The following is a 22,087-nucleotide window of genomic DNA, read 5'->3' as shown; positions in this document are numbered from 1 at the left end:
AGACAATGTATTTATTTATTCACTGTACAATTAACTAAAATCTTTACAATAAAAAAACGGTCGACAAGACAAAAATTAGTAAAAACTTCAGATTCTGTTTGGAAGATATGCCGCCCCCTCCCGACGCCCACTCAAACAGCCGGCAGCCCTCAGTAGTTGCTAAAAACAGTCTACTTGTCAAGTCTATAAGCCATTTGTCATGGCACTTCAGTTGGAGTCCATAGGATGTTGCAATCTTGATTGGGCGAATGAAGAGGGGCAGATGCTTCAGTGCTGGTTGGGGGCCTGGCTGCCTGCAGACAATATGCCATTAAACATTCCAAGGTAATAGCAGAGAAAGGCTAAGAGGTGGGGGGTAAGTGCGGGGGGGGGTGAGCCCCGGGAAAGGAAAAAAGAAATGATGAACGGATTTAAAAAGAACAGAGAAGCAAGTAGAGTGAGTGAGTGATGAAAGATACTGTGAAAACAAATGCAAGAAATAAATTGGTAGATAGATTTGGAAAACAAAAGGGAAAGGGAGGAAGATTGAAAACAACAAAGGAAGGTTGCAAGGATGGAGGACTGGAAGAAGGAGCATTTGGATGCAGAGGTGAAAGAATCAATTAGGGAAAGGTTCGAAGGAAGGGTGTATGAAAGTTTGGACAAAAGGGTGTAAGGACACATGGATGGCAGTATGAAAGATTGCATTGGTGTATGAAGGAAATGGTCATTGGATGGATGGATTGATGAAAGGGTGTATGGCTAGATGAATGGAGAGTTGAGAAGGTGAGTTTATGAGTGAAAGGGTAGATGAATAATTCAGTGAGAAGATGGATGGATGGAATTTCAACAGATTGCTGGAATAACAAAAGGGCGGGGTGAAGGATCAAATAATGAAAGTGTGAGACAATCAAAGAATATATAGGAGGATGCACATGTGAAGAGAACAATTCTAGGAAGTGTTGGGCTTGCTTGCTTCACGCACTTTCACTTTCACTAACTTTTTGGCTACTTTCTTGCTACAGTCACCACATATGGACTCTGCAGCCGAGTATCCATGTCAATATGCTGCGTGTCGCTCCATTAGTTGACAAATTGTGTCAAATTTGGCACCGGGCCTCAGAGCCTCCCAGTCAGGCGACCATCTTTCAGCCCGGCTCAGTCCACCCCCTTACATCCAGAAGGTGTAACTGTTAAGTGTCTTTTTTATTTACGATCCAAATTACTGTCTACCTAGTTATATACAGGCTTCCAGTAACTGGTGTAGCAAAGGTGCCATGGGCCTTTATAAACAAAAAATAATTCTTACCATCCTGCACTAATGTATGTTGGACATGGCCCTTCTTAGGCGACTTCCCTGAAACATTTTGCTTTTGTTACTCCTGGCTTTTGCTGACTCTCTTTTTGTGGCCTTAGGACTCTGGGCAATTTCCCACTATACAGCAGTGGGAAAGCGTGCACCATTTTACACATGCCAGGAAGGGGTGCTTACTTAATTGGTGAAGGTGTTGTACCTATGATTGCCCTGTTAAAAGGTACACCACATACCCAGGGTGCGTACTGCACTGGCTAGTATTGGGACGTAGCACTGATTGTGCCACCCATCAGAATAGCCGGTCAAACATGTATCAAGCTCAGGTTGGCCTTTCTCACACACTACCCAAACCTGAGTGGGACTTTCACTACCACTTAAGCTCCCCTAGGGTAAGTCCTGGGGAGTAAAGCATGTGGTAGGTGGATGTCAGGGTAGGAACACTTGCGTGTTCTCTGCCCAGGTAGTGAAGAACCCCCATGTGAGCTTTCCCTACCTAGGAGGTTGGCTCTTTCCCAGGGCCACCACCGAGGTGTTGCTGATTCTGTTTGGGGCCTTGGGCTCTTGGCACTTTCCTACTGTAAATGTAGTGTGAAAGTGTACACACCCTTCCTACCCATGTTAGGAAGTGGTGCTCACCTGATGTTTGTAAAACCATGTGTCCAGCCTGCCATTGCAGGCCGCTGTAGGCGCCCTTTCGTCTATTTTGATTTTCTATATGTGTCAAGCCTACCATTGCAGGCCAGTGTTTGCACACTGAGCCCTATGTGGTTTTTAAACATGTGTCAAGCCTGCCATTGCAGGCTGGTGTCTGCGCAGTGGCATCTAATGTGATTTTAAACATGATTCCAGCCTGCCAATGCAGGCTGGTGTGAGCGCAGTTGCACTTATGCTCAGGCTGGCTTTGCTAACTCTCTAGCCCATCGTGACGGGACCTTTCACTACCATTAGGGCAGCCCTAGGGTAAGTCCTGAGGGGTGAGGCATGTGGTAGGTGAAAGACAGGGCAGATTCACATGTGTCTACCCTGCCCTGGTAGTGAAGAATACCCATATGTGTTTTCACTACCTATGAGGTTCCCTCTTCCTATAGGTCAACATGGAAGAAGGGTGGAAATGGCTTCAGGCTGCAATAATGTATTGCAAAGGAGAAGCCTCGTAATGATTCCTAGCATTGGATTCACAATAACAACCCCTTTCCTGTGGTAACAGTGGTTTTGTCATTGCTAGCTTAGAAATGCCACTTCTAGAAAGCGGGCATTTATTTACTCTTAAACCACTTGTATACTTTTTAGTTTGACCCCATCCCACACTGGTAGCTGGGGAATAACATCTGTGCATTCCCCAGCAACAGCTATAAACATTGGGCATGCAACTGGTACAACAGTCTTCTGCCATTTGATGGCCTGGTTGGATAGATTGGAGGGACAGGTTTTGACACTTGGCCTCTGGAGCCAGTTCATGGCCCAACTAAAGATTAAGATCTGCATTCAACAGCCTCATGGAAGAGAGGACTAAAATTTAGGGGAAACTCCACAAACGTCACCGGACTTTAAAGGAACACTACAGTTTAACTACTGGTGACATAGTTCAGCAGGGCAGAGATATACTTGTGGGGACATGGGACCGGAGAACATGGAACTACGTGGTGCACACTGCCAGAGGAGTCTGTTGTGCACAAGGAAGATTACTGCCATTGAAAGGGACAGTGCACCCTTAATGAATAGTGACTGGCCTGAGCTGACTACCTGCTGCCATATGGCACCCTGAAGGGTGCTCTCCAAGGGCTTTTTGGCTTGCTCCCTGTTTTCCTGTGGAGGTCCCACGGACAACAAAGACCTCCCGTGAGGGACTCACACACCTACTTGTGACACCTCTTAAGTGCCCCAATCGTCTGCCAGACCCCAACTGGTAGTGCGGCAGCGTGGAACTAAGAATTGTGCCTGGATTGCCTTGTGTGGAGCCACGACAGCATTGCCTGCATCGAAGGAGTGGGTTACCTGTATCGTAGGGACCGCAACACACATAAGCGTCTTATTAGTGGTGAGTGGATTCGCCAGTTGCGTGATCCAGCATGGCCCGCTTCGTCGATTATGCCGCATCTCTTTCATGCGACTCGCCTACTGCATGCTCATTGTGTGTGGTGTCCAATTCACAGGTTGCGACCCTCTGATGTAAAGGCCGACCCGTAGTAGGTCCTCATTCTATCTCATGTGGCACTGCTGAACTTGCATCTGTGTGTGTGACCAGAATTGTGTTGTTTGACCAGTATCAACACGCACCAGGCATTGTGCCTCATTTCCAGGGAGGTACGGAATTTGCAACTCTTTGTTGTGTGTAACCAAATCTGTCTGGTGCGATTCGGAGTGACACACATCAGATGTTGTGCTTCATTTCCAGGGAGGTCCTAATTTTGCAACTCTTTATCATTTTGCCCAGATTGCCTGGGTTCTACTCTGTTCAATGTGTGCCTGATGGAGTGCCTCTTTCTTCTGAGACGCTCCGCTTCTACATTCCCCATTCATCAATTGTTCCCTTTTGGGCCCTCAGTGCGGTGGACCAACTGCTCTCTCCTCACCCGGACCCCAACGACATTGTGCTGTCAGGTATTATTGCCCAAATCGGGCATGGGTATTCAGAATGACTGATGGGGTTGAAGAAACGCTTCTGAGAATGATCAGAAGTGGGTTGAGAGACTACTTGACCCCCACCTTGTGCCTCTTAGAACTGGTCTGGTGCTGGAAGGCCCTTGTAGAACCCTTTTGAGGGACCGACTATTGCCCTCAGTCGCTTCTGCTCTGTATCCTGTGGGTGTACTTCCCAAGTGGTGGCCAACCCCCATTTGACGACTGCCTCCTAATTAGTCCTGTTACCTACCTCCCATCTTTTTGCCTGGGACCCTGATTAAGGGCAAATTACAAGTTTGTCTGTCCATGCGACCGCCAAACTTGTGGTGGATGTGTGGTAGCGGTTGGGAACCGGCGCACCAGGGGTCCATGCGCTTTATAACGAGTACGGCAATCGGACTGCCCTAGGACAGCTGCAGCCGCCTGGTATCCACGATCCCTGGCGGTGGCGCGACGGTCTTGAGGCTACAATATGCTTGGTGGTGCCGCTGTGGCACTTGCAAGCATATTAGGAGTTTCCTCACCGCCACCAGTCTCATGGCAGTTCTCATGCCATGGAACTGCTGGTGGTAAGTTAACAAAAGGGGCAATAAAGGGCCAATCTCTTGCCACTATGTATGCGGGGCACGTTTTGTGCCCCCCTGTGTGCATGCACCTCTGTTCCTGTATGGCAGTGTCTGCACAGTCCATGCAGTGCAAGAACGTGCATTGGCGGTCCCACGAAGGTGCAGAACTAAGGCTCACATATGTGCCTTTGTACTGCACCACCACGGGACCGCCACGCCACCCACCCACCAGACCACGAAATAACTTGTAATCTGAAGGGTGGGTGGCGGTGAGATTTGGTGGTGTGGGAACAGGGCTGTGGCTTAGCGGCCCGCACCCACACTGCCAAACTCACAATCAGGCCCTAAGTGTGACTGGAGTTAGAGAATGAAGGGAGCCTTGGGAAACGAGGTCTGCAGTGTGCCATCAATTTACCTGCTGAGTATCAGTTGCACCCCATTGTGGTGCTGTGTGTATGTGTGTGCAAGTGCGTTCTGTACGGTCCTGCTTGATACCCATTACACAGCGTATTGGTGCTGAGGGAGAGTGTGTCTGTGTGTGGGAGTGACAGTCTGTGGACTGCCAGTGATTAATGACACTGGCTGGAGTTGATGATTGGCACAGGCGTAGTAAAATTTTAAAAGAAATGTAATTTTTGGACTATAAATCAGGGGTGGGCGGAATTTGCGAAATCCACTTCCGCAAATTATCACGAAGATGTTTAAAATTATCGCATGTTCGCGAGATTTTCTGCATGGTTGCGGGTCGCCAACTTACCCATGTGGTTGCTCGCGGGCGCGGCCATCTTGTTTTGAGTTGTCTCGCGGTGCATGATCGCGAGAAGAAAGACGTGATCGCGCGACGCATGACGTCACTGCGGGCGCAAACTGTCGCGAGACAGCACAAATGGCTAAAAACAATCCAACATCTCATGGAGAACGCGACCGGATCAAGAAAACTTGTCGGCGAACGCAGGGATTCAGGTAAGGCGATCGCGCGCGCGCGAGAATGTATTATTTTACAGCGCGAGCAAGAAACAAATTATCACCAAGCTGCGGAAAGCGGAAATTTTGACATTTTCGCGCTCTCCGCGGAACGCGAAAATGTCAAATTATCGCAATTTCCGCGAACGGAACGAAATTTTCGCCCAGGCCTACTATAAATCAAAGCATAATTACAATGTTCTTAAAATTTCCTAAGGTTTTAATCCTTACTCATAGGATTGAAATATATATTTATTGAAATTTTATATTTGCACAGACAGTTTTCAAAAATATAAGCTGATTCGGACATGCACCATTTTCATTTACTTATTTCTTAAAATGTATTTCACTTTATTCTTGTATGTACACTTTGATGGTTCATGGCAACCGAAATAAAGTATATCTGCTGTAAATCCTCTAGTAGCCCTCATATCATGCTTGGACCTATATGTGAAAACCAATCCCCAATGCAGGCTCTCAGACATCCTTCATCTGCACTAAGAGCTTCAGAATTGCTTCAGAGGTCCCCGCTACCCATGAGAAGTCATCTGGCTCTCTCTAATGGTGCTTACATCTCATCTTCTAATCATAAGAGGATCTTAGACACTGTTCCACTTTGTAGACCCTCAATGGACTCTCATAGACCCCCAGGCACCAACAAAGTCCCTCTACCAGCCACCAGTTTCTCACTTTGTTCCTACTGTACTTGCACGCAAATCTTTACTGCAGAACTGAAATGCTCCTCATCCGACTGCTTAGACATTAACTGTCACAAGTTACATGTACCACTGTGCTTCCAGCCATCACATACCCTGAAAACTATTTGTAATTACAGTCCCTCCTCTTTACCTTAGGAGACCCCTAGCCTCTGAAATGACCTATACTGGCATTCAGAGCCACGCTGCCATTCCTTAGAACTCATCTAGGAGCATGTTGGAAATGGCCCTTTTTGCAGGGTTATCCCCAAACATTTTGCTTCTCCTCCTATTTTTTCCTGACCTGCTGTTGTTAGATTTTGGACTCTGGGCACTTTGCCACTGCTAATCAGTGCTAAAGTGCGTATGCTCTCTGTATAATTTGTGTTTATGGATTGGTGTTTCTCTGATTGGCATATTTGATTTACTAATAAGCCCCTAGTAATGTGCACTACGTGTGCCAGGGCCTGTAAGTCAAATGCTACTAGTGGGCATGCAACACTGATTGTGCCGCTCACATGAGTAGCCCTGAAAAGGTATCTAAGGCCTTCCACTGTAGTGCCTGTGCGCAGTTTGTTAACTGCCATATCGACCTTGCAAGTGCACCCACTTGCTAGGCCCTAACCTTCCCTTTTCATACATGTTAGTCACCCCTAAGGAAGGCCCAAGGTACCCCTGTAAGAAGAGTGCAGTGTATGTAAAAGGTAGGACATGCCCTGGTGTGTGTGGCATGTCCTGATAGTGAAATACTGCCAAATTCGTTTTTCACCATTGCAAGACTATCTTTTCCTATTGGATAGAATGGGAAGTTTGCCTATCCATCTTGTAAGCATAATAACCCCTGGGAACAAGGTAGGAAAATAAAGTTTAGCATGCCTGAACTCAGAATGTTAAAACTCATCTTTTAGTAAGGGTGATTGTTATATTCTGTGTTTGAAAATACCACTTTTAGAAAGTAAGTATTTTCTTACTTAGCCATCCAGTGTGCCTCTGCTAGGATGTGTATTGGCTTTGGAGTGACAGGGGCTGGGTATGTGCAGTGGCACCAGAGAGTCTGGATAGGTCAGGGCTGGGCTGCATAGACCTGGGCTGCATTTAGAGTAGGGGGAGTAGATTTCCTTTCACCTGAATTGGCCTGGTCTGCCTTTCACAATGCTGTCTCCACCTCCTGCAAGGAAGCTGCACCAGAGAGGACAAAAATGTTTTTGACTGAGCACAGGGCTTCTCTGCCACCATAGAACAAAGGATTTTGTTGTATAAATATTGGGGCTCATACCCCAGAACTTGAGATCATCCCTGGAATTCAAGAGGACCCTTTGCCAAGGAGAAGACTGGGCAGAAGTACTTCCCCTTTGCTGTGTGTCTGGGGTTGGCTTGCAGTTGCTGGTTTGCCAAGGAAAGGAGAAGGACTTTGCTGTGTGCTGTGTCCCCTGCTTGAAAGAGATCTCCAAGGGCCTCTGTGTGCTGGCCTCCTGTTCTGAAGTCTCAGCTCCACTGAACTTTGCTGCTGTGAGTTCTTCCCTGCCAAGGGGTGCCTGTGCCGGTTTTGGACCTCTGGAGATTGTTGCTGCTGTTTGGGAGCTGGAAGAAAGAAGATAGTTGAAGAACTGCAAAAATTGACGCATCGCTCTTCTTGCAGCTGTTTTTCCGATGCACCTCTATGGCGCGAGAAGAATTTCCATGACATCTATCGCCGCTGCAAGAATCAAAACATCAAGGGATCTCGGCTGAAGAAAACCGACGCATCGCCTCTCGACACCGCTGCATCGATCACCGACGCATCCCGGATTTCCACGTATCGCACCTGTGTGGCAAGTTTTCCCGATGCGTTACCTGCGGACCGGAACCGTCATGAACTATTGCCTAATCACTCCCCATACAGACCGGATTTTCGCAACCTTTTCTCTGTATGCAGCGGGACTGTTGCTTTGCCTTCCCAAGGTCTCAGGAGTTGGTGCATCTTTTTATTTCCGACTCTGCAGGTCTTGTTAAGTTTTGATAAAAATATTTTATTTTTCTAAACATGGTGTGATGTCCATTTGTGGTGTATTCACTGTGTTACTGTGAGTGTTGAGTACAAATATTTTACACATTACCTTTGGGATAAGCCTGTCCGCTCGTGCCAAGCTACCATGGGGGTGAGCATGGGTTATCTAAAGTATGCATCCCCCTTACCCTGACTAGAAGCAAGGGCCCCTTCTTGGGCAAAGGTACCTACCTCTGCCAACTAGAGATCCCCATTTCTAACAGAGCTCTTTAACTCCTCACCAACCCTCAGAGCACTCAAGCTCTCAGGCTGCTGTTAGACCCCCATGCAGCGTCTCTTCTAGAACTCAAATTCTTAAGCTGAACCATAAGAAATCTTCACCCCTATTCAGTTTTCTCACATGGCCCTATTAGCAGTGGTTGAAGTGCATAAATTGGTACGGGACCTGTGATCCTGAGTGCAATGGGGTGGGGTCAATGAGCCTAACGTCAGGGTTAGAGGCATGGTAAAAAGCAGCATTGGCTGGTGACTTTTATAGATGGTGGCGCATAACTACTTGTCCTGAGTTATGTGGAGTGAGAGAGTAAAGTGATTATTCTCAAGGGAGCTCAGATGGGTTCTGCACCTTACACATTTTTTAATAACAGAGGGTATGTGGTGCATTTTACAGTCCATTACAGCACATTTGCTAAAGAAATTGATTAAACATCTAGATGTCTCTTCCCTCAATGTAGCTGTGCAAGAAATAGTAAAATATTCTCTTACACTTTAAGACTAATATGGTCACAATATACTTATGTTCACTAGCAGGTTTGTAATTTCAGCTGTTTTCCAAGTTGTGCGGCTGCAAGTTTCATTCATTATTTTTAGTCAATGGACTTAGTGACACTTAAAAAACACTATGTCAAGATCTTTCTTTCACCTTCCATTCCATGATTTTCTTTCCATCAGGTCTCACTAGTTTCTGGTGAGGGCAGGTTTGTTGACCTAGAGGCTCCCACGCTTGTGGGGTTTTTTTTCACAGCACCCTGGGTCAATTCACCCTCAATGGAGAACTCAGGTTGTGTTGTAAAGTCCTAGGTTTTCTGAAAATTTGGAATACGCCAGAGCACTAAAATCTGAAAATGACTTTTAAAGTTTTTTGCCATACCTATATGTAAAACATTGCAGAAATAGACTCTGGAGTGAACAAGTGCTCTAACAGTGATGCGAAATGACGTGACGTGAGCTCTCTGCTGCTGTTGCTACTGATGTTGCAATGAGCAGGGATGCGATTAAGATGATGTTGGGGTTTCAGCTGACACCAACAGCACTGTTTGTTAATAGAAAGATCATCACTTCCCCCATCCAAGTTCGAACGGACCCGGGAGGTCAGCCCCAGGATACACATGCATGGGACTCTGCTCAGCATTAATCTGAAATGTACATTAAAGCCTCTGTAACACCAGGCCCAGAAGTCTTTTAATCCTCTATGACTTTGTTCTTGGCCACAGGGAAGTTCCCACCAGATGTATACTCCGCCTGCACAAGCTGGCGGTGATGAAAGCAAATTCAATTAAAAGCAAATTGCATGACCTGACCCAGGATTCTGGGAGGGCCATGCATCCCATGTCTCAGGGGTCGATCCCCTTGAGTGTGCCCTGCAGAGAGGATAGTGGGGATACATTAATTGACTCTAACAAAGTCTGGTTGGCCATCCTCAACTCCATTCAAGCTGCAGTGATGGCACTATGCGATAATGCAAATAAAATGGACATTCAAGTAGACCTATTCAACACCTTAGTGGTCTTTGTTTCAGGTATTGATGAAAAATTGTGGAAATTAAATGCCCTGATAATGAGAGTTCAATCCAATTTTTTCTCACCGTGTACCTGTCAATGAATCAGGGGAATTGTAAGCGCTCTACTCACCCGTGAGGATCTCAAGGCGCTGGGGGGGAGGGGGCTTGAGCAGCTCCTTTCAGTCGAAGAGCCAGGTCTTGAGAGCCCTACTGAAAATGCTCAGGGAGGGGGCGTGTCTGATGTCGATCGGGTACTCATTCCAAGTTTTGGCCACGTGTAAGGAAGTGATTGACAAATTGGTGCAGTTACCAATGGTCCTAGAGGAAATACTGGGAGCAATAAAAGTATCCTCTAGTTAACTAACGGGCAGCCATATGAAAATACACTCAGTGGCTTTGATAATATAATTGTACTGGGAAGTCCAGAGGGGTTAACTCTAATAAGAATGACAAAGCTGAAATAAAATGCCAGAAAAGGCAGAAACAGTGAATGGGCTAAGAGACTAACTATTCTGCATGTTCAGATGAACACGCATATTGAACAGGAGTAGGCCCACATTGAAAACCCATTAACTCTGCTGGTAGACTCTGACACAGACACAAACGCCACACTTGCGAGGAGTACAGAACTGTTGGCTCATTGAGTGGAATGCGACAGATGAAGACGCTGGAGAAAACTGCATTGCCCTCTGGGGCCTTTGCGCACAATGGGTTATGCTGGGTGTGCATCAGTTCTGTCTTTGGAGGGCTTTCTGTCATTGTGGGTTGCCTCACCCTGGTCCTTCGTGTGTCAGCCGGAAGCATCCGGGTGGAGAAGCCCACCCTTCACATGGTCCTTGTCCAAATGCTCTGCAGCTGCTGATCATTCCACCTGTCACAGTGAGTAAGTGTAAGGCCAGTCCCTATGCCTTTGGTTCTCTCAGTGAGGCAGCAGAGGGTATCGGGTTGACTCTGTCAGTCACTTGGGCTGCTGCGCCATTAAAGATGCTTCAGCAAGTTCACATCCGGCTATCTTGTTCTGACTTCTTCTTTCTCTAGATAGTGAAGTTTGATAATCTTCTCGGAGCTCTGCTAGGGTTATTGCTGAACCCATTAGGGCTGGTCCAAGGACTTCACTAAACCATCCAATAGGTAGTAGCAACAGGAGGTGTATGCTAAGAGCATGGACTACTTCAACGCACACTTATAACATACTGCACTTACTGGGAATTTCTTGCTTATAGGAAATATTTGCTGCTCTATTCAGTGTAGTTCACTTCCAGCCTCGGACATCTAAGGGCATCAAAGACCTGTTTTCGCTCAGTCTCGTGTGGCTGAATATCACCTGCCCCTCTAAGAAGTTCAAAAAAATATAACTACAATCTTATTCCATTATTCCTGTCTTGAAGTATTCAGGAGACCAACCTGCTTTGAACACTTTCATTTTTTTTAAAGTAAACACTTCGGACCCTCAAGACCTTTTGTCAAGAGCATCAACACGGTGCCAAGAGGCAAGGGCTTGGACAGGTATTAGCTCACAGAGTGGTGGACTGCAAGATCTATCCTAAGATCCAACTATGAGCTTTTTAACTGCAGTAACTGTAATATGTGCTGTTGGGGCTATAATTATGCCACCTGCTGGCAAAAAGACCTGCCCTCCAATAGATCATTGCTAAAGGATTTAAACAAGGTCTCAAAAGTCATGTATTGTTATTTTCGTCACTACCTGCCTAGGTCGGGAGTGGGTCATTTGAGCACCTGCTTCCTTCCTTGGATGTAGTAGCCATTTCTCAGGCTCCATCTCTGCAATTGAACCCTGCATCCCCAGTACCAGTAGTCGCCATGGTAGCCACAGAAAGTACCATTGAAAGTTAATAGGGCAGCCACAGGCGTGCAATCACTTGACGTTATGTATATTCACCAACGCAGCCGGGTGAGCCCAGATTTGTCTTGGTCTGATATATGCACGCATCCTCAGAGGTCAGCACTCTTACCACAGTTATTCAAGTAACAGATGGAGCAATCAAAGGAACCAGAGCTGATTTAATGAACCTTTTGTAGTTTCACTGTACCGGCCTTGTATACGCACCTTTTGGACAGAAGAAGGAGCCTCCTGCCCATTCTAGAGCAACCTTCGGTCCTTGGTAGCTGGTTGTGAGAGCCTCTGCATGCCTGCAGAGGGCTGGGGGACATGACAGTCACACAGGGCATTAGCGGGCCAAGCTTGCTCTAAGAGATTGTAAAAGAGAGGTGGGCTGAGGCACAGCATGAATTAGACACAGTGGTGCTAGCCTGGGATGCCAGGACACCCCAAATAATGGTTGTTTCGAGCTGCTTATGAAATTCATTGCATAGACAAGGGAAATGACGTTGCACCTGGGGCGTAAATTGCAATGCGGCATCCAGGACTAGCGCCACCCAACACCCATCCACTCTGGTCAGACCTCAAGGGGGGGGCAAGCTGCCAGGCTGCTTGGCCTTGACTCTGCAGGGTGGCCTTCGCAAAAGGCAGTCCCTCAAGTCGTCAGTCCAGGCAGGGTGGAAACTCTTTGCTTGAAATAACAGCCGAGTTTGGCCAAGAAGTCCATCCCCAAATGGATCAAGTATGCCTCGTCAATCAAAGTACAACGTTGGCTAGACCATCCCTATGCAGGCCTACCTGCATGGGATATCTGCTTCACATCTCTGCCTGGTCTCTGGGAAGGTAGGCATGGAGGGAATATGCATCAGACAGGGGTGGAAGGCAGACACGGGCCCTGGCCCCTGGAGGGCCAGGGCAGGCCAGCCCAGCCCTCGTAACACCGAGGGAGAGTGACCAGAAGACAATTTGGTCTCTTGTGTCATGTCCCTGATAATCCAGAGGAAGGCTACCTGCTTTTCTTATAATCCAGGGTAACCTCCTGGAGCCCTGACTGTACTTGGAGAGTCAAATAAGCCTTCATCGGGACTACCAGGTCAGGCTGGCAATCTGGTCACACCATGCTTTCCTATAGCGTGTGACCCAATGGCTGGGCTCAGAGCAACTGGATGGCTGGGTTTGAAGGACAGCCATCTGGTCTTAGCATGTCTTATGATAAAGATTCTGCTACACTTGGAGTGTCCATTGTCTCTGCGGACCAGGTTCTCGGAGCCCGGGTTGGTCTCAGGTAATGGGCTCAGGGGGCCTCTCAGAGGTTTGACCTAGGGCACAGTGAGAGCTTCTTAACCTAGGAAAGCAGGGGGTGCCTTCCTGGGCCTGCGGATCATGTCCTGGGCACTCTGAGACACAGTGGACAGAAGAACAGAGTCCAGGGCTAAGGGGTTTTAACCCCGAGCCTGCCGAAGCTTTGAACCAATGCCCAATCAGAGCTTTCAAATCCAGAAGGGAAAAGGAGGGCTCTCAACGTATGCAGGACCCTGTCCTTGGCACTTTGAGAAACTGCGAGGCAGAGAACAGACCTTGCCTGATCGGGTATATTCACCTTTCTGTAATTCATTAAAATGTTCAAAGTTGTGATGGAAACATGTGCTTTCACAGCTATACAAATGCAATCCTGAAATGTTTTGTTAAATCCTTCATTTCCTGCAAACATGTGTATATTTTTCCTTGTGAAAAACAAGTAAGCTTTTTTTTATTTCTTTATCACCCTAGAGAAACTCACACCCTACTTCCTCACCAGTTTTGAGGGGTATTTCTTTCTTGTTCCCACTTTGGAAAGAGGTTTACCTCATCACTTCAACAGAACTAAATTTCTGACTTCTTTCAGGTGCAAATGCTTGTGTTTTTGGGTGTCCACAAATTTTGAGGACACCTCCATCCAGAAACGCACACTGTTCATACACAAAAAGAAATGTACTCACTTTAAAACCTTTGTGTGAACAAATCCTTTTGCGAGTGTGACACTTTTGTAAATTAAAAAAAGATGTTTGTACTTTCACAAAAGCTATTTACATATGTGAATCTGAATACTTTGTAAATGAGGCCACCGTAGTACAATATCAAAAGGGGCTAATATGCTGGCGAGTTTAAAAAAAATGCTAGGCTACAATCAGACCCAATAGAAACCATTTGCTACGGGTCTACTGAAAGTTCTACACGTATTTACTTTTCAGCAGTCTAGTTTGTTGAGTTTTTCTACTGCATGAGGTCATGAAGAGATTTAAAACCCCTCTGTTAATGACTACATAAAGGCAAGGTAAAATCTTGGTTTTGGTAATTTGAAAGTACTGCAGAAACTTACCATTTGATTTGACAAAATTGACAACCTATGAAATGATTAAATTGTAGAGCAATTACTAACTTTCGAGCACATTTTTATTGAAAAGGTAAGACTTTTAAGACAGTGATTTCTGTTGCATTAAATCATGTTCAAGTAATTGTCCCCAATATACTTATAAATACTTATAAGAATAAAAGTATAAAAATGTAAGCCTATTAAGCATTTTCCAGAATAAATATTTGTGCCATCGCTGCTGTCAGTCATATTGTTAAAGTACCACTGCAGAACGTCTAAAGTGCAGAAAGCAAATTATTTAATGAACCTCCCCGAAAATGTTGGTACATGTTCACTGTGTATTTTGTATACATCAAGTTGAGCCTATATTTTAAACTCATCATTTGTAAATGTTCTTTTTGCAGTTTTATAACAGTTACCGAACTTTTCTAAAAGGCTTTCTATCAGCAAATGTTACAGGTTTCAGGTAAGGAAGCAGGATTATCAATCAGTAGATGTATGTAATGGTCCTTAAATGTAGTTTGATATGAGTGACAAAAGAAATATAAATACAAAAATATAAATACACCTCTAAAGAATATGTCTACATTCATACGGCAGGCATTCATTTGTATGCCGAGCTATTTAATAATGATAATAAATTATTTTGAAATATCTGTTCATTCCATACTTTTGCCATTTTTATACACTTTAAGCATAAGTAGGGAGTTGCATCCATATGCAAGGAATCCCTCACACTGAAAGTGACTAACACACTAAAATCATTCCTACCCCAATGGTTCATGATTGAGAGCACAAACAAAACTTTCAAATCTATTAGATTGAATATGCTCTAATGCTCTATAGGCCAATTGGCTGAAAAAAAAATGGATCAACTTATCTATCTGTGTGACCAGACTTTCCCTGTAGAATTCAACCCTCATTGGGGAACTGACAGAGACCCCACTTGTCTTCACTCAAATCCTCCTTACTTGTATAAACCGTTTGCTACTTACCCTAGTCACAAATATGCTGGCATCTTGGACCACTGTCTGTATTATGATTGTCTTTTCTGGTGCAGAGCCGGATTACTGTTTTATACGCCTGCAATCAAGTGATTTCATTTAAACTAATGTATCTCTCAATGGGATCCTTATTGTCAGACAGCACAACTACAAACAAAAAGAGGCAAACCTGGCTCACTGCCTCCGACCTGTCTCATCTGAAAATGAAGCACTAATACAAAGAAATATTATGTTAAATAAATCAACTTTCTGCACAGAAGGCTCATAAAACAGGCACTCAGCTCTGTCCTGGTCCAGAAAAGACTATCAAGATACGGCCCCTGTCTTTGCAAAGGACCCACTTAAAGTCCCTGTTCACATGCAATGGTTAGATGAACTCCCTATCTGCTTCACAGTGGTTACTATAATCCCTGATCTACGAGGTCAAATATAGCCTTAGGGCCCGCTGTAGCAGGCTCTACAGGCCATTAGAGGCCCGCTCCGAAGGCGAGGGCCTTTAACAAGTTAGCGGGCGTTTAATGGCCGGTACAGCATGCTACAGAGGGCTTTAAGGCTATTAGAACATTCCGTTCCTAGAGGGCAGAATGTTCTAATTATGGAACCTAAGAGGTTGAAATCCTCTCTGGCTCCGTGAGGCCTTTGTTAAACATTGGAATGTTGATGTTCCGGGCTTCTATCAGGAAGCTGAGAAAGTTTGTTGAGGAAAGGGGGACTGCTCCCAATAGGCATGGTGCTAACCAGCATTGAATAGCATGTATGAAAGGTGTCAAGTGTCTCAAGAGGATCTCGGTTTGGATGAGAAAAAACAATGGGCAAAGTACCTCCTGGGCAAACTTGTTCCACTTGATTGAAGATGAATGATGATACCTGATTAACAAAGCACCAAACTCCTCAAATTAGGATACATTGTTTTAGCCCAGTACAGAACCATTGCTGACACTGATGCAGCAGAACTCTGAGTCAAATTATGACAGATCATCTTCTGGCAACTGAAGAGACAGGACATAGAATCAGTTTTTTTTTCTTTAGTTATTATAATGGAATCCTAGTTACCAATACTATGGTGTTGTAACCTTTCCTCCACCTAGGTGCGCCCACAGTTGGCATACAGCACCTGCTGCACAATGAAAGGGCTTTTCAATGACATTATTATCCCAAGCTAAGGAATTGCTCACTTTAAGGACCTCACGAAACAGGTCACTGAAAAGGTGCTGAGGATTTGCACCTGAATCCCACGTCTCTGTGGGCATTCAGTCAAAACAGGTATTTTACCAGATTTAAAGATCAGTGATATACCAAGTCATCAAGTTTAAGCATATACATCAGTCTTCTTTCTTAAAACTGCTAATGTTGGATTTACTCTGACAGACATTGGTGTGTTAGTAAATCTAGTAGTGTGGGTGTGAAATGGGTGTTTCAAAGGGGTAATGCCCTGGAAGTTTGTGCGCACCCACAAATGTTCAAATTTTTGTATATTCCAAAGCATTTTCCAAACCCTCAGTCTGAAAAAGGGCTGAGATTATTTTGATCAAGGGTGTAAAGGTGATGGAATACACTGCTTCATTTATAGTTGGTGAAAATGGAGTAAACATAAGGAAACAGTGTGGCTGGGCTTCACAGTTTTTCCTCATATTTAAACCATGACTGCATTGGAGAACAAAAAGTGGTTAAAGTAGCTCATTTGTGGAGTGGAACGTGAGGAAGAAATGTTCTTTCGCGTCATCATTGCATTTTTCCCTCCTACCTCCCATTAATACTTGGCTGAGATGGGTTTAAATTAAGATAGGAGGGGGAAGCTAATAAATTTCAGCCTGGGTCGAGGTGACAGTGTTTTGAACAGTTGGTTACAAACAGGCCAGCCTTCCCAAGCTTTCACTACAAGACCAGCCGCAATGGGGTCAAGAGGATTCCTAAAGTGATTTCTGCCCCAAAAATAGACAGTGACTGGACGGATCACACTGCTGCACTCCAACTCTGCCTCTCACCTTAGAAAATGATGGCGCAACAGGAAGCAAGGAGGTAGAGCTATTTTTCCTTCTTTCCGAGAGCCAAAGTATAAAAAAAAGAAATTAAAAAAAGACCCAAACTGGAGGATGTGCAATCGCATGTTTCCCGGAAACTTAGCTGGGCGTGGACATTAGCACATGACTATGCAGCCAATAAACACATCAGAAAACTGCTTCTTTATGTAAAGATGCAGGTTTCTAAAAATTAGGGGCACAACCATTATCCCCTCCTGCAGTCCTGCTAAGTACCTTGCATCAGGTGCTAGACTAACGCATTTCAGTGTGGTGCTACGCATCACCGCACTGAAATGTATTGTCACATATATGCATGTGTCTCAGCTGTCACTGTCTGTGTGAAGCACTGCAAACTGAGTGGTGTGGCAGCGCACCGCCCGTGGCCTGCGTGCGCTGCTCCCGCAGGATTAGGGCCCTGGCTGTGCAGATGAGCTATGGCCCAATTCTTCTAGTGCTACAACCATGTATCTTCTTAATCTATCAATAATTGTGACATTCAGGCCGCAGAGCCACGTGGCTCCGAGTCACACAGCCTGACGTCATGAGGTAGTGCCCAATGGATCTCCAGACGTGCCCAGACAGGTTGTGTAATACATAAGGCCGTGGCGCCACCGGGGGATGTCACGTTGTGCTGCCAGAGCCCAGAGCGGGGAGTTTGAGGAAGGCGGCTGGCAGGCTAGTAGTTTGAGGGAGGCACTGGCCGCAATGGAATCAGGGAGTGGCTAGGCTTGCAGCAGCGCTGCCACTGCTGCTCGTACCGGCCACCCACACCTCTGTGGCTGTCTTGACTGTAATATTATCTCTGCCACCATCCAGTGAAAAATTCATTGATTGAAATGATTGCCGAGTCCAGGGCCAGGAGAGAGATCGGTTGCTTGCACCGACCAGGGCTGCCATGACAGACAGCATAACTCACTGAGGTCAGTCGGCAGCCTGCTGGGCGGTAAACCAAATTGATTTCTGGTGGCGGGTGGCTCCCGGCCTGAGCCCGCTGCCTGCAGCCTTGCACAGTCACGGACGCCGGAGTCACGCTGCCTGCAGTGCTGCAAAAGTTGAATTAAGCTACCAGGCACTGCCACCTGTGTGTCACTGTGTTAATAATTATAACACAAATTATTTTCAATGACAGCATATGATGAGCAGCTGTCTCAGCCTGCGGTCTGAGCCAATGGGTGCACTAGCCAAGGTCCTGGGTCAAAGAGACATAGATGGATCATCCCTGACTAAACCGTTGTTGGGGCCTCTCACGTCCTTGTTGTTGGGCTGGGTCACATCACAGAGAGAGGTCCTGAGTTCTGAGATTGTGCTCTCCAGATTGATTTTGCTGGGCGGGGTGGGCCCCAAATTGGCTGGCAATCTGTTTTGTTTTTCTGCCGATCCGCCTGGCAACACTAAGCACAGACCACTGTGTTTTTGGGGCCTCACACATCCAGTGTTGGGGCCAGTCCCCAGACCCAGGTGGGAGCAAGGCTCTGGAGTGATGCTAAGCAGCATCATTAATTACAAGGATAGAGCCAGAGGGTCACCCCAGTCCCAGCCGCAAAGCCAAGACTCAAATGGGTGTTATTTCTGATTTTTATATGTTTCCCTAGTCTTTATTGCTTGGTTGATTTTGCTCGTAGTTGTTGAAATGTCACTCATAGTTACACTGAAATTATGAAAATGTCAAACATAGCAATCTGAAACCTTGGCAGCTATGGCTCATGTGGAATTGTTAAGACAATGGGCGAAAAATGACTTCATAAGTGGTAAAGTATAAATAAGGTTGAAAGTACTCAAAATTAGTCAGGATTAAAGAGTTTCTCCATGTAGAACAAAAGATTTTCCAGAAGAGAAAAGAAAAACCCAATGAGTTAGAAAGTGTATTTTTGCTGCCTGTGCAGATTTTCCCCAGCCAGTGAATAGGTTTGTATATATTCACTTGAGAATCTATAAATTAAAATAGTTAACTGTGAGTTTACCTGTTGAACTGCATTGTTAACAGGGTCCAATTATGTCTTGCTTTACACTCCCAAATAAAAGAAATTCAGCACTCCCAAGCGGAGGCAGTCGGTAAGGCAAGAAAAAACACTTGGAAAGGGGGCTCCACACTCGTGAAATGAGCCACATCAAAACACAGTTTCGAAATAAAGCGTGGGTTTTATTGGTGCAAAACACTCTGACAAAAAGGCTTTCTTAGATGTCAAATGAATCAGGTAAAGCAACATGCAAATGTAAATATACATATATATATCTGCAAGCAAATAATAATGAAATGCTCAAATTCATGGGATAAAACACAAGCAGATAATTGTGGTAAAACACATGCAAATAATAAGCACTTACAAGTCAAATATTAATGAAACATTCACAAGTGAAATGCAAGGGAGTAAAAACTAAGCAGATAATGACAATGGAACTTTCAATAAGTGAAGTGCAAGAAAATAGATAACAAGCAAATAATAATAATACGGGAACATTCACAAGTCAAATGCAGGGGAATAAAACACTAGCAGATAATAATAGTGAAACCACATGCAAATAATAAATTAATGTGCACACGACCAAAAACACATATAAAGATAACTATATATCTTATACATATATCTCAATACCAATGATCAGAGAAAATACCTCACCGGCTGCAATGTGTTTATCTTGTCTCGCCCAAGACTGGGATTCCCCAAATAACTGTCTTAGGGTTAAGAGACTTCTCAAGCCGGGAAATACAGCACTGAGCAGATGCTTCCATCTCTCAGGAGAGATCCCGTCTAAGAGCCAAGAAACCCTAGTTTTAATAATATTCTCAATGCATGAAAAGTTATTGAGAAGACACCCTCTACGTCAAGAAAACTCACCAAAGCTGGCACAGCTCCTGCAAGCATTCCAAGGCAAAGGATTCCTCATTCCTGGCACGTCCCACACTACATGTTCCAGACCCTTATCTTGGTGAAGCTCAAGAAAGTAGAAAACATCTCAAAGAGTACCAAAACACCCTTCAAAGAGGAGAACAGTCTTAAACGCAAATAACCCGAATAACCCGGGCCAGAATTCAAGATGGAGTTAGAGCAAGCTCAAGTCAATAGTTAAAGCTTTATTTCCCAATGTACAACATAATGCACATTTATACACCACTGCCTACAGCACTACACTCTGAGACAGAAGTACATTCTGCAAATGTCTCTCTCATGCTTTCAAACGCACATCCCACACGGTCTGTTCCATGCAAGACTGGTTTGCTCTGTGCTGAGGAGAAGGTAGATACTTCTACTCTGAAGCTATAAGGAGAGACAAAATGAAATCATAAGTCAAAATGAAAGTGCACAAAAAATGATGTTGTGCATTCAAGATGGAGCAAGCTAAAACACATAGGACCATATGTAGGAAGCCAAATACCGGTCGGTAACGGCCGATTTTCGGTAAATATCCCGTTACCGATCGGTATTTAGGCATTTGCTATGTAGGGGGCATATTTCAGGATTCGGTAATTTACCGAATCGGTAAAATTACCGAATCGGTAATTTTACCGATTCGGTAAATACCGAATCCTGAAATGATATGTAGGTAACACTCAAATGAGTGATGTCTAGGAAAAAGAATTCGGTATTTACCGCCAAATATAGGTTGGTGATAAATACCGAATACATTGCAAAAGCAATATTTTGCTGAAATAAGAGTGCCATGTGGCAGACATACATGCCCTTAGGGCATGTATGTCCGCCACATGTGCACACATGCAGGAATCAGGGGTGCAACAGGGTGTCAATGTGACACCCTGCCACCCTTGAATGTGCTCCCCCCATTACCAAATCAGTATTTACCGATTCGGTAATGGTAACTGGCTTCCCATTGATTCCTATGGGCCTCCTGGCCCATAGGGATCAATGGGAAGGTATGCATCATTACCGAATCGGTAAATACCGATTCTAAATTACTGACCCTTTCCGAATCGGTAAATATTACCGATTGATTACCTACGTCACATTTACCGATTCATAAATACCGAATCGGTAAAATTCGGTATTTATGAGTCGGTAAATGTGACTCTACCTACATATGGCCCATAGAGTCAATTAAAACACTCGTAGTCAAAGGTCATCACGTGATCCCAAAACATATGAGTTCATAGAGCAGAACAAAATAGAACATGTAACTCCCTGAAATGAACAAATCTACACCCATATGAGTTTTTAAACCGCTAGGTGCAGGTTTTTTTTTTTTTTTTAAGAATGAAGCACATTGCATGTGTACCCTTTGTTTCATGTGGTCCATAGATAAGTTTACATTTTTTTCAAGTCAGGCATAATGAAAGCATGATCATTGTCAGTGAAGGTTACTGTCATGTCAAATCTGTCATAATAAAAAGAAAACAAATATTAGTGTTGTCTGCATAGAGAATGTTTTTGAACAAATTGCAACTTTTCCAGTTTGAAAATTTAGGATTTAAAGTACAATGCCTCTTTCATAAAATGTTTCATCGTATTTCAAAAATATTTGAGAAGCTTTTGGGTGATTAACAATTAATTTGTTACTGTGTTTTAAGGGAGGGAAGTGTCCATGTCGATTATGTTATCGTCACTGATCCACCAACCCAGTCAAGCCTCAATGCTGCAAAGGCGGGAATATTAAGCAATCTAACTGGACAATTTAAATTTTCACCTTCACCAATTGTGCACTTCATATATGGTGAGTGAAACTGAAGACATTATCTCTTACAGACATTAGTCCCATAAGTATGATAAGAAATATACAGGGGGGAAATGCATAAGATTCTAAAAAGACCAACCTAAACAGTTTTGCACAGGTGGCCTTCAGAGCAGGTCGAACAAACATGTTTTATAATTGATGCCTCAACCTAGAGGCCGGTCTACTTTTTCATTTTTTCTCCCATAATATTTGGAAAAACTTGTTTTATTTCATAGTAAAAGTCTTTTCCTTAAGTTGTTCTCTGGTCTTTCTCTTATCTCTGTACTTGTCCCACAG

The 22,087-nt window shown here is 44.7% G+C and overlaps 1 protein-coding gene across 5 annotated transcripts in view; it reads left to right on the top strand.

Moving 5' to 3' along the window:
- LOC146816674 (adhesion G protein-coupled receptor F5-like) overlaps nt 1-22,087 on the top strand; it is a 788,188-nt gene that overhangs the window by 149,985 nt on the left and 616,116 nt on the right. For all 5 annotated transcript variants that reach the window (XM_085609153.1, XM_085609151.1, XM_085609154.1 and 2 more), the window contains exons 6-7: nt 14,505-14,566; nt 21,648-21,790. In XM_085609153.1, coding sequence (XP_085465279.1) covers nt 14,505-14,566; nt 21,648-21,790 — 205 coding nt within the window. The remainder of the gene's footprint in view (nt 1-14,504; nt 14,567-21,647; nt 21,791-22,087) is intronic.

Source organism: Triturus cristatus, chromosome 6 (genome assembly GCF_964204655.1).
Source record: "Triturus cristatus chromosome 6, aTriCri1.1, whole genome shotgun sequence".
NCBI lineage: Eukaryota > Metazoa > Chordata > Amphibia > Caudata > Salamandridae > Triturus > Triturus cristatus.
This window is presented reverse-complemented; position numbering and strand designations above follow the sequence as displayed.